General features: G+C 47.6%; 1 protein-coding gene across 1 annotated transcript in view; it reads right to left on the bottom strand.

The window, feature by feature from the left end:
* Positions 1-13,053, bottom strand: part of T265_00079 (hypothetical protein) — a gene marked incomplete at both ends in the record, with an annotated part of 69,491 nt that overhangs the window by 46,587 nt on the left and 9,851 nt on the right. The window contains one exon of the mRNA XM_009163736.1: positions 4,127-4,292. Within this exon, the coding sequence (XP_009162000.1) occupies positions 4,127-4,292 (166 nt within the window). The remainder of the gene's footprint in view (positions 1-4,126; positions 4,293-13,053) is intronic.

The raw sequence follows: 13,053 nt of genomic DNA, 5'->3' as shown, positions 1-13,053 counted from the left end.
GAGAATTTGCCATCTAGATGAGCCTTCTTGTTTTTAGCAGTAGATGAAACTCTTCGTTCTACCGCCATGCTGAGTTGCTCCATGAGATATGGTCCTATTGTCCTCAAGCAGGTCTCCCTATGTTCGTTGGCTATTCTCTCGTATTTCCTAATGCGGTTGTGAGCGTCTGTAATCATGAGTCTGACCATTCGTCGGCCATTCTGTCTAGCTATTATCCAAGCTTGTGGATGGTTTATTGGTGGTCGGTAGGTTACGCTACGTGGAAGGACGTGTTTCCGCAGGCATTCATGGAGGAAGTAGAGTTGTTGTCGCGTGGAGGCTTGTCGGCAGCCGAAAGTCTCCCATCGACGGGCAGTTTTGAGCGTGGAACACCCAAAGTAGTTGGTAATGTGGTGAAATATTGGTAGCTCGGGTGAGTTTATTGGTTGTTGATTAGATGGCTGTTGATCTGTTCGCCGAGCTTGGCAACTGGCTTGCAAACGTTTCGTCACCAATTTACCACAACCATTCCGAGGTGTCTACAAACTCCAGACACTCGACAAAAGTTGGCAACAAAAAAACGTTGACACCTATTATCAGTCATATCTTGCAGCGTCTCCAACCACAAACAGGAGGGATCACGCAGACTTTATCCTGGAAGGCGAGTCGCACCGACAGTACCCAGATTTTTCGTAATCTGTTTCATATCTTTGAGGCATGTCAGAAGTTGAATACCTTTCTGCGCTATTCTAAATTGGATACGGAAAACAGCACCACTTTCGGCAAATGATGATTGGGCATGCGTAGTACATGGCATGACCATCGCAACTTTTGGTGCTGTACACGGCCTTCAGTTGATTCCCTGTCGCGCAATCAAACATTCGTTTTCTAACGCTCTGAGAACAAACAGGTGAACACCTCACGGCCCGCTTTCAATCAATCAACATGGGGGTCTTAAAAACGCTAAGTGCAGTGAGGCGGATTCGTTGGCAGGGGCTGAATAATCTTTCTATTTTCCTCTCTTTGAATCGGAATGCTAAATCCATGACCAAGGTAGTATTAGTGGTCGGGGGAGCCTCTCTTGAAGAAAACACTGTCTATGGGTGGTATGAATAAAGTATAAGGCATCCAATGCCAATTTAGATGATATAATGAAACTGAAAAGTTCGCTTTACGGCACCTGTGATGTAAACACATCCCTATATACACACTTATAGTCCAGAGACACCACCACGCAGATGGCAAATCTCTGTAGGGAAGCTACCATCTGACAAAAGCCAAGCAGAATTGCACCAGATGCTCCCGTTTGTGTCCAAACTTGTGTGCGATCTCGATGTGAATATTTTCACTCTGCTCTTTTTGGCTCGGATTCTTTAAATACCTGGGCAATTTTAAAGAACCTAAATAATCCTGTCGCCAGTTCGCTATATGCATCACACCTGCAAAGTGCTGCTAAAGACTCGGTGGGATCAAACTCAAACGTCATGTTTGCAGACCAGACAATCGACATGGTAGATAAATTCGTTTACCCGACCAGTTGTATAAACTCCAGTCGACTGGCTGGAGACCGAATGGATTACTTTCCGAATAGGGAAGGCCAGGGCAGATTTGACCAGACTATGGCGCCAATGTGACATCAGTTTCCTTGTCGAGTGCAAAGTGTACACTACTGAGGTGAGATCCATACTGCATTATGGACACCACGTGTAAATGGTGTACGAAAGCTGTCAGTGTTTGACCGAAGCATTGGTCGGATCTGGTGGAAACGTATTAGCAACGCTAAGGTATGCACTATGACTTTAGCAAAAAGGGATTTTCCCACGATTGATGAGCTACTGACGCTTCATAGCTTACGCTAGTTAAGAGAATGACATCGGATGACAGAAGACTGTCTGCATCGTACAGCTCCTTTCGCCTAATCCTGTGCTGAGTAGAAGCGACAAAGAGGTGGACGGCCCGTGATTTGACAACAGAGTATGAGGACATGATAAATTATAATTAATAATAATAATCGTTCAGCTGTAACACCCTTTCGGTGCCTAGCTGCCATGTCATGTCACCAAAGCACGAGGACTGAGGCACTCGGGGCGAACCCAGATTTCTCTTCAGGCGTCTGGTGATCCTGATGCAGTGGATCGTGGCGTGGCATCTATGGGAGCTGAGCTTAGCCTCAGGGCCCAGTGCGCTTTACCGGACCAGATTCCAGATAAAACCTTTGCGCGGTTAGATTGCCTGATTCAATCAATATCAATGTATGTCGACGCGGCAACTGGTGTTTGTTTGTTGTGTCAGCATATACTACGAAAGATGGCAGCTGAGGTTGAGAAATATAGCTTCTATCGGGATTTGTCACAGTTGATTCGGTCTGACAGACATGAAGAAGTCGTGATTCTGGCAGGTAATATGAATGTTCAGGTTGGCCGACTAACTCCAGACGATGATTACCTCGGTGACCCTTCAGGGTTGACGCTAATCGCACAAATGATGGGGAACGACCTCAATTGGGCGACGAATATTACTTATTTCCAGGCAGCACAAACATTCACCGCGTGCCTTAGAGGCCACCAAAGGTAAACCACTCGTAAACTCATTCGGACCATGTGGCAACCAGCCAGTGGTTGGGAGCTTCGATACAAGATTGTCTCTCGTTTAGGAGGATACCACTTGACCCTGATCACGGCGTTGGGCGGACACGTGTATCTACTGGTTCCCCCTATGGGACATGTCGGTTGAGGCAAAGGCATTCAGTTCACAACCTGCAAAGCGTCTCTAGCTCAACAATTCCGATGTGATTTGGCTGAGAAGCTCTCAGAACTCGGCCGAAACAATGGCCATTTGGATGGCAACTGGAGAAACGTGGAAGAAGCCCTGCTCATAGCCTCTGAAACCACCTTCCCGAGGTCGCCCGCACACCCCAATGAACACTGGGCCTCGTCACGATCAGCTCAGATTGAAGCCAGAAAAACCACACTAGCAACAAACGACTGTGGTGGCGAACGCAGATCCTCCAAACACCTAATAATGAAGAGCCCAAAGATTGAGTGGATAGCGAAAACCCGACAAATGGAGGGAGCTTTTGTAAGACTGAAGAATCGCACACTGTTCCAACCAATCCGATCAACTGGTCCGAGGAGGTTGGATGTTAGTGAAATGATCACCGAAAAAATGGGAACTCAATTAGTTCACAGAAATGTCCTGAATGATGGGCTCAACACTGAACAACCCAAACCAAAGGAACAAATGAACCTCAGTGGAACCTAGACACCAGGCTGCTATCGACGACGGAGGTCCATCAGGCAACCTCATTGTTTCAGCGCAATAAAGCACCCAGTCCAGATGACGGCACCCCGCACTCCTCAAAGGTGGAGATTTTCTTCTGGCTGTGCTAATGACATTACTCGAAAGTAGCTGGAGTGAGAAAAGAATACCGGCAGAATGGAGCGCCTCGAGCGCAAGGATGTCGTGCAAAAGCCACCTAGGTGTCGATCTAGTGGCCGTAGCTTCCAAGGTACTCTAATACTGTAAAACGAAGGTTTATCCACTATCGGCAGAGTCAGACCAGACATTATGGCGGTGCAACAGTCGGCCTACCCAAGAGGCCCATTCAGCTGCACTGGATGCCCAGTCTACATCTACAGGGTCTTCCCTACTAGGCTGGATGATGCATAGTCTAGCATTCTTCTGGTCCTCTAGGTTGAACGCTGGAACCAGTGCAACCATGTTCCTAAAAGGATGAGGAATTCGAGTAGTCTCCTGCGGATTACCGCTACCTTATGATCAGGCTTTTGAGCCAGTGTGAATGCTTGAGATAGGTTAGCACTAGGTCCCCTCTCTCGCCTACTCTTTTTCTCTTCTTTTCACTCTAGGACTTAATTATATATAACTAGACGAACCTAATGGTTGTACGGCAGTGAAGCATCAGTGTCACAACTGATGTTGCTGTTTTTGATGACGATGATGATTTATTTCCTTGGTGTTGCGTGTCTACCAGGTTTCATGATCAGCACGCATGTTCACTTTCACTTGGCGTTCGATAATCCGTCGGGTCAAGTCATCCTTAGAGCCGTTGGGAACACTTCTATGAAATTCAAGCGGTACCATTCTTCTGTCTGATACACAGTGAGTCAATGGACAGGTAGCACCGTACCACAAGCAGAGGCCCCAGCAATGTGCAAAGAGGTGGTGATCTCATCCCAGTAGGAATTCACATATGATGGTGGAGCAGACTCCAAAAGACGATTCTGATAAATTAGTCTAACATCCGGATCAACCAGGCTCAGTTGCTGAGCGGTTTGTCCGCACTTTTCGCGACCCTGGAAAACGGAGGGGGAAGCAATCCCGGACGAGTGATCGGTCGGAATCCACAAACGTATTCCGAAACGAGCGACTGTTAGCTATTGATCCGCACCACCAGTAAATGACAACGATCAATTTGAGTTTGTAGCTGGCAGCCGTTGGAAAACACCAGAGGGCCAGATTTCGGTTACTTCAGGAATTAGTGCTGCATAAAAAACGGCCTGCCGTCAGCATATATCTGCAGCGATCGTTCGTCACTGTCCGGAGTACCGAGTCCAATCCACATCGACTGCTTAATTCAATCTCGGATGCACTGAATCAACAAACTTGTGCATTCAGATTTTCCGCAACCAACCATTTGAGCTTCCAGCTAGCCGCAGTATGGCACTCAAGGCGTCTTTGATTGTGTCAGAGCTACAGTCGTTAAAGGCATCAGAAGACAGGAAAAACAGATAGCGATAAGCTTAACGCTTGCGGGAACACAGAGTCAACCATCAACGGGTATTGTCAAGCAAGGAGCCTTCCGCCTGACTGATTTAAACGATACCAAACCCTGCACATCCTGCCGTAGCAGCCTCTGGGTCGCCAGACGTACGCAGCCGGAAGCTAGTGGAGCGCGATAGGACAGTTAGCTCAGCCACTGTGTCTGCATCCTGAATTCTTGGGTATCCTTGTTGGGGATATCAATACCCCTCCAAAAACTATGTATTTTTATGTGTGCTAGCGAACTTCCGACATCTTCAAGGCCAAACTATGAATATATATATATGCATTGTCATTTTTTCTCATGATCGCCTGTTGATCGCGTGTTGTTGGATCATTAAAGTTAATGTCCGACGTTTTTCGTCTTCTTACTATCCATCGTGCTAGGAGTCTGGATCAAGCAACATAACTGGGTATAGAGTATTGCCACAATCCGCATATCATATTGTTTGCTCGCTGCGTGATCGAACCGTAACAATCCTGTCTAGGCTTGAGCAACATGGCAGTACCCCAGCCCTCGTACTTGCTCCGGATGGCATGACAGTAAGTCACCGAGAGGGTGTTACAGCGTTCAGTTTCATGATCTTATCAATTCAGGTCTCGAACATTAAAAGCAGCCACACAGGCTGGGCGTCGAGGCTTGAATATCGATTTCGAGATGCATGAGGATGTTGGCGCTGAATGGCGCAAATGTGTGGCCAAAACGGATGCAAGAAGAATGGATATATTAATCAGAACTGACGAGCGTATGCCAGTTGCGTTCATGGCGTCAGTTTCTATCGAGATTGAATGAGTGTATGGGGTGTAGGCACTTCTGATGCTTGCGATAAACCCACTCCCTTGTGCTCAGGCTTTTAAGCTGAAAACTGTCTCAGCAGCATCATCACTGTCACCAGTAAGAACCGCGTACTTGTCATACAGTGATTGTAGGTGCCACAGTTTCGTTCGCCCATGGGAGCTATGCATTGAAGGCAATAGCTTAGATGCATGAGCGCCATTGAAGGCGCGACTGGGTAGTGCCTGATAATGTCACTAACCATTGATATGGTCCGTCCCGGTGTTCCGATACAGGAAGACGGCAATGACCAGCGCAGCTGATTTTGCTGGTAATGGCTTTTAAACTTTGCTGCCAAGTCAGTGTTTGACCGCCTCGGGTTCTCTTTCACCCTTCACGTGGTTGTCCGAAAAGAGCCCTTCGAGGTAGCCGGTCGAGGGCATACGCAGCACGTAGCCAAGCCAGCGCAACCTATGCAGTGTGACCAGTTCGTCTGTCGTGGGCGAGTTATTTCTTCTGAATATCACTCGACATACTCTAGTATTGCTAATCCGGTGCTCCAACCAGATTCGGGAATTGCTTCGAAGAGATCGATGGTTAAGCACTGAAAGTCTTTTGACGTCCTCGGCGCGCAGCGGCAACGTTTCAGATCCATATAATAATATGGAGCGCACCGCAGCATTGTAAACTCGACTCTTGACAGAGGTGATGTCACACCTACGCTGTAGGTGACGCAGGTTCACAAAAGCCGCTCTGGCCTTCACAATCCGTGAGACCACCGGGACTGATACAGCTGCGCTGGTAAACAAATTTGTCTACTACCTCAATCGGTCCATCCGCAAGCATGAGGCTAGGGTCCGAGCCCACCTTGTCTTGCAGTAGCAATTTACACTTTGCTGGTTTGAAGCGCATGGCGAACCGTTAGGCAGGATTATTTAGATTATTTAATATTTCTGCATTACCACGAAGTCAGGTTCAAGAAGAGCTATATCGCCTGCGTACTCGATATCTTTGAGCGGCATTAGGGGTTGAAGGGGTTGAGGGGGGTTGAAGGGGTTGAAGAGGATAGATGAAAGAGGACAGCCTTGTCGGGCACCACTCGATGTAGTTAGCTCAGGCGAGAGCTTCCCGTAGACCTTCACACGACCGCGGGAGTGGGTGTACAGGGCCTTCAGGAGAGTCAATAATTTATGGAGGACATCTTTGTTTCACAGGCATTGCTACAGTGCCTAACGGTCCATCAAGTCAAAGGCAGCCTTCAGACCAAAAAACACAACCATTGTTGACTGCTGGAAGCAGTGTCGCTGTTCTAGAATCTGTCGGAGGGTGAAGATATGATCGATGCAACCTCTTGCAGGACGTAACACCAACTTGATTTTGACGGATCTGCCTCTCTCTGTGTTCAGTCAAATTTAGGAGGATGAAGCCAGAGAGCACGTTCGATGCCACAGCTACCAGACCAATGCCCTGGCGGTTTCACACAGCGTCTGCATAGTCTTTTTGAAGATAGAAATAACTGTCGACATGCCCCATTCTGTAGGGACTTCTACCTCAACCCACATCTTACCAATAGGCTTTGTTAGATGAGTCTGCAGGGGTTCTCCGCTCTCTTTGAAGAGGACTGGATACATACCGTCTGGCTCTGGTACTTCCTCACGTTTAAGAACCGATATTTCGTACTTTGTTTCTTTTTTCAACGAGCAATTAAGGTTTACATTCCACTCACCCGCACGAACTATACCTGGAGGCTGTGCTGCAGGAAGCAAGTTAAACTGTCTTTCGAAATGGTCGACCCACCTTTCCAGTCGATTTTTTTTGCAAGTGAATTGATGAGCCATCTCTTGTACTTATCGTTTCACCGATCGCTGCTTTTCTAGAGCCAATCGATCGTATCAGTTGATATAGGGCACGGCTGTATCCCGTAGCTAAGGCCTTCCCCATCTCCCGAGCTTTCGATGTCCACCATAGCTCTGGATCTTTCCTTAAACTCTTCACTATTCGGTGTTTGAGGGATTTGAGTGCGTTGTCGAACTCGTTGTCTACTGGCCTTCCTGGCCTCAACCATGGATAGCGACCTCGATGACATCCTGGTCTAGTGATCGAGATGGAGAAGACGGACAGACAGCAGTGAACGCCGCCAACATAATTCTTTCCACCTTTCGCCACGCTTCATCCGCATGCTCACTGCCGTCACAGTATCGGTTTGCCGTGGAGAGTCATTGGGCTAGCTCAGATTAATACTGTTGAACTATGGTAGTTCTTCGAAGACAGTGGATTGGCATGCCTCTTGCTGACTTGCAAAGGCTTGAAGGGAAACGAACTGTCAGGCGTGTACCAACCGTGGCGTGACCGGAATGAAGTGGTGTTCCCCAGAAGGGGCGGCAGTCTTGAATTGTGGCTGATGACCATGTGGTCCAACTGGGTCCACGGTTGCTTTGCTGTTGGTGGCCGCTAGATTACGCGATGCGAACGTTTATGTTTAAAGTTAGTACTTGTCAGAAACAGTTCGTGATCAGCACAAAACTGAATGAGTCGAACTCCGTCGTCTGTGTGGCGAGGATCAATTCCGAATCGACCACCCAAATGTGATTCCAAGGAGCTCAGATGACCTACTTGAGCATTCAAATTGCCTGCAAGGATCACGATATCAGTGCTTTTTGCTTGGCAAATGAGCCAGATAATTATCGATAGAATTCAAATTGCTGCAAGGATCACGATATCAGTGCTTTTTGCTTGGCAAATGAGCCAGATAATTATCGATAGAAAGTATCCATATCAGCACCAGAACTGCAGTCCGTTGGGGCATAAGCCGACATTGCAAACAGGCACTGCTTTCATGCCGAGGCATTGGGGTTCATTGAACTGGATAACCGGACGGTGCAAAGACAACTATTCACTGGGATCCAATCCAGCAAAGCGCGTTCAGGTCTGGGGTTGGGCGCAACTCCCACGCTATATATTCCATGAGACATCGCTTCTGGGTCACCGGACACACGGAGGGAGAAATGTGAAAGGGCTGAGTCATCTTTGGCGTTCTGAGATGCATAACCACGCTCGAGGCTTGTATGGGTGTTTCGGAGACACGGTATACATCAATTTTAAGGGAATATAAGGTCTCAGCAAGCATTACCTGTTTGTCACTTTGACATAGAGTACGGAGGTTAAAACCTACATAGAAAGGATCTCGTGGATTTGGAAGGGTGTCATTTTGTGTATTGTTAGTAGTCAGCGGGGACCATAAGGCCAATTGGTCAGATAACTAACAATCAAAAGACCCAGCGACGTTTGTTTGTGTGGTGGGAAGATGTTGGGGAGGGAAATCGGAGGACACCGAAACGCACGGGCAAATGATACCTCACGGTTGCTCAGGAAGGTGGTCTGGTTGAGGTACTTCACGTTGAGCCCTTGACTCAAAAGTCCGACCCACGAGGCGGGGGACAGTAGGATCTTCTTCGGGGAACCTGCCCAAAGCCGGTGATTCAACAGTCTGACCTGCTCGGCCTCAAGAGGTCGGTCCAACTTAAGGGCGCAGGGAATAAGGTATTACTGTCTCATTCCTGATGCGCCCACGCACAGCAGGTGCCTTCTGAGCAGCACCGGGCTCCTTAGTTTCAAAAGTATTTCGACCGTATTGGATAATGTGCCGGCGGTCACGTCAACAGTTGGGCGATCGGAGTGTGCGGTTTTTAGGGTCGATCTTTTCTAACCCGTCCTTCCTCGGGGGAGGGCAGCATCGCTACTTCCATAAACATGGACAGGCTGGTCGCCTGGGGGAACACCTTATTACCTTCACACCCCTGTCGCACGATTACTGGTTGTAAGGAATCTCACCGCTCTTGGTCCGGCTGCTTCCCTTTGGCCTTCTTGGTATGGCCGCACCTTGTGGAACCAGTTCCAGCCAACGTAGCTCGCGGGATTATTGCAGCACTCGAGCCCGACCATCACGTCAAGGTAGCAACTTTAGGTCGGGTCAAAGTTGGCACTGCAATGATCGAAAATCTCCAGACTTCTCTCACCAAGAGATAACCAAATGCTAAACGTACAGAATAAAACCACCTCCACCGATTTGACTCTGCAACGAACGGCAGTTTCCATGTCATTGCCAACACCAGAATCAGATGTGTAGCGGGTACAATCAGAGGCCACAAAGTATGTGGCATAGACAACTTCAGGAACACATGCAAACATTGGTCTGACAAATAAAAGTAATCACGTGCCGCGACAGGGATAGTAATGTCACTCGGTCGACGAAGATTTTCCACTGTGAGCATAACTAGTGCGCTGTTTAACCAACTTAATGCAGTTTCTGACCTCACTTTGATTCCAGGAAGAATTTGGAACGTGATTGAAAAACAACCGGTTTAAACCAAGAAGGTTACCGACGGTCCCGCGTCTGTTAGAAGCCTTAAACTGACCAGGAAGTGTAAGTGCTCCATGATGGTGCTTGCACCTTACCAGTCATATAGGCCTGGGTTGGATTGACGAGCTTCAACTCTTGAAGCACCCTCTCAGTGACGTTTTCAATCAAGGAAATCCAGATGGCGGGAATATATAAACGGCAATACTAAACCCTGACGATTTTGTGGCCACTGACTACCACAACTGAAGACCAATAGGTGCTAACGTGACACAGCGGCTGTCCCGCTCGCGACTTCCGACACCGATAGCTCTCTTATTCTGGCCTCTATCTGAGGCTTGCTGACCGCCCAGTGCTTCCATTGCGTGCATACTACATCAGTCACCCAAAGAACCAAATACCACGTCAGTAGAAGGGATACATCGCGAACCGTCTACTGTCCCAACGGAGTTAGCCCGATAAGTCAGGATATAAGCCAATCAAAATGATCCGTTCTTCTCTTGGCATTTCTACCCTTGTCTTGTGGAAAATTCAGTGAACACTAGATAAATGTGGTCTTAAAAATTTTGATTTGTTGTCACAAACTGTCATCTTAGGCTACCTTCCGCAAAGGAAGGTAGGAAGGCGAATGACAAATATGATAACCACAATGTTGTCAAGCTACCTTTGGAGCTGGTGTTACTTCATGGATACGTACAGCGCTTCACAACTTCCACTGTCAATCCCCGAATTCTTTCAGGCATGCCCACAAACTGCACATCCTGTAGTCTGTGCGCTTCTCACTTCTAGGGAATGAAGCCTATGCCGGAGTGGAGGACCTTGCGCAGCATTCTAGGTTTGCTTCTTCCTTCTCTTTCGCAAAGATGAAAGCGGTACAACATGTAGATTTCTGGCCGACAGGCTTCCCACTCGAAAGGGTGTGAAAATCAAGACAATCCAGAGTTCATCTTATTAACCTATCAAGTTTGAAATTAAACAGAGTAGGGAGCTGGCAGACTTGTTGGACAACAGCAAATTTAGGTAGGGAATCATAGATCCCCAAACACTCACATGCCAGGGTTATGTGAGTGCAAACGGCCTACGTAGCTACAAGCTTTTTTGTTCATAAAGGTTCACGCTAGCCTTTTGCAAATAGAAGGAACCGTCGAAATTCAGAAACACAAAAATTGCGGGATGCGTGTATGCATGTCGCTGTCCCGACATTCGACGGAGTGTGGAAACGTGATCTCCAGATCCTATTCCAGGAACGAACCTTGTTTTCACTTTTCGTCTGCGAGCTGATCTGCACTCCGACGTAAAATACTCAATGCATGGCTAAGACGGGGGTTAGGGTAACTGGTTTGTGGTTGCAGCAGCCACCGCCAGCGCTTTTGAAGGGGACTAATGTTGACTCATCCAGCTAGTTAAGACGACTGCTTACTTACCGACGTAAAATAATAGCTAGGAAAGGTGCCAAATTACTATCCAAAATATCTGGACACACAGAAGGGGAATAAGAGAGGCGGAAAGGCCTTCGCTTGTGTCCGAGATCACAGGAAGCTTCCCTGCCAATTGTCCAGGGTTCAATTCCGGATTGTGTATTCGACCGATCAGTTGCATGCGTCTAGTGGGATCGTTGATGGAAGTGCTCAGATAAGGGTTAAATAGTTACTTTTAGAAAGGAGGAGCTACTTTAGCATTGACTGTTTCACTCACCGAGGGTGATTTAAGCCTGGTTCATATTTTAGTTGAAATGACTCCTGTACGTTCCACAAGCTCTTAGATTCTTCTGCATCCTCAGATTTCCGGCCCACGATGCAGCCAGCGCCCTTTGTTCAGGCCGTTTTGGCTACTTCAGAGTTTATCACTTCAGAGTACCGACCCGTGGTCAGAACATCCCCAGCAAGCCTTCAGTAGTGTTTGCGCAGCAGGCTTGCAGTCCAGGACGAGCACCCACATCGCCCCCATCAGCTCTATGCACACCCACTTGCGCATTCGTACCCTTCGGCAAACAGAACAATATTTGAGATTTCAGACTGCAAAAACAAAATGTTCGGAGAATCCGTCTGTGATGGCATCAGAGCGAGTCCGTTTAGGCGTAGACAGAGAAATGGACGGGCAGCGACCCTCGGCAAGCTTGTTGGACATTCTTATAGACACTGCCACACGAACTGCGCGGAGAAGGCTTTCATGATGCAAGCGTTCAAAGGAAACACTTCAGTCTGGCGGCCCAAATGACACTAACCCTGTCAGTACAAGTGCCTTAAGCTTCTAGTTAATCAGAGGTGCACAAACGGAAATCGAACGAATCGGATGGTATATCAGTCCATCAGCCGTAATTGGGTCATCACATATCTACTCAGAAGTACAATACTCGTCCATTTATCGAAACAGAACAATTTCTTCGCTATCGCTCAACAGCAAGGAAACTCCATAAAAAGCTGAATAGCTAACGATTCTAAAGAACTCAGCCGAAACACCGTTGCGAAAGGCCAGATCAAGACGATGTCACAGCTTGCTTGGATATTTTCACAGGTTTCTGTGACTGAAGTGTATACAAGGGCAACGCAAAAATTTGACGGCCAAGGCTCGGATCCAGCGATCTGTGTTCGGGTGCGTTACACTTAATGCATTGAATCTAAGGCACCGTGTGTCTCACACTCCGAAATATCCAAGATTTTTACCGTCGAATGCTAAGAAATATTATCTGATTACATTCATTTGGCTTGTAATAGAAGAGTTTTTATTGATATTTTGGCAATATTCAATTTTGTGATCCGACCCAAAACATCTGCACAGACTGCTTTGACACGCTATTCGCCATTCACCAGCCACGTAAGGAATGGCGCTGTCGTTGGTACAGTCGGCTCAAAGGTGGACAGACAACACCTTAGACACCCCGGTTTGCTGCTCTCTGCGGGCCATGCCAGTAGAAGTAGCACCTATTTAATATCCGCAGGAGCTTTTATGTTGATGGCGGCATTCGAGTAGCGGCGAGTACTGACATCTGGGAAGCCGAGTTTTACTCAAATTGGGGAACCTAAATGAAGAGTTGAAGTGTGAACGGTCAGTCTGGTTGCAACTTTCAGGAAACCGATCCAGCCCTTCCGCGTAATAGGACATAAATTTCCCGCTAGTTAGTTAGTCAGAAAAATAAAAGAATAAAAAAATGAAAAACCGGACA

This window comes from Opisthorchis viverrini (genome assembly GCF_000715545.1).
Source record: "Opisthorchis viverrini unplaced genomic scaffold opera_v5_1, whole genome shotgun sequence".
NCBI lineage: Eukaryota > Metazoa > Platyhelminthes > Trematoda > Opisthorchiida > Opisthorchiidae > Opisthorchis > Opisthorchis viverrini.
Note: the sequence above shows the minus strand (reverse complement) of the source record. Positions and strands in the feature narration are given on the sequence as shown.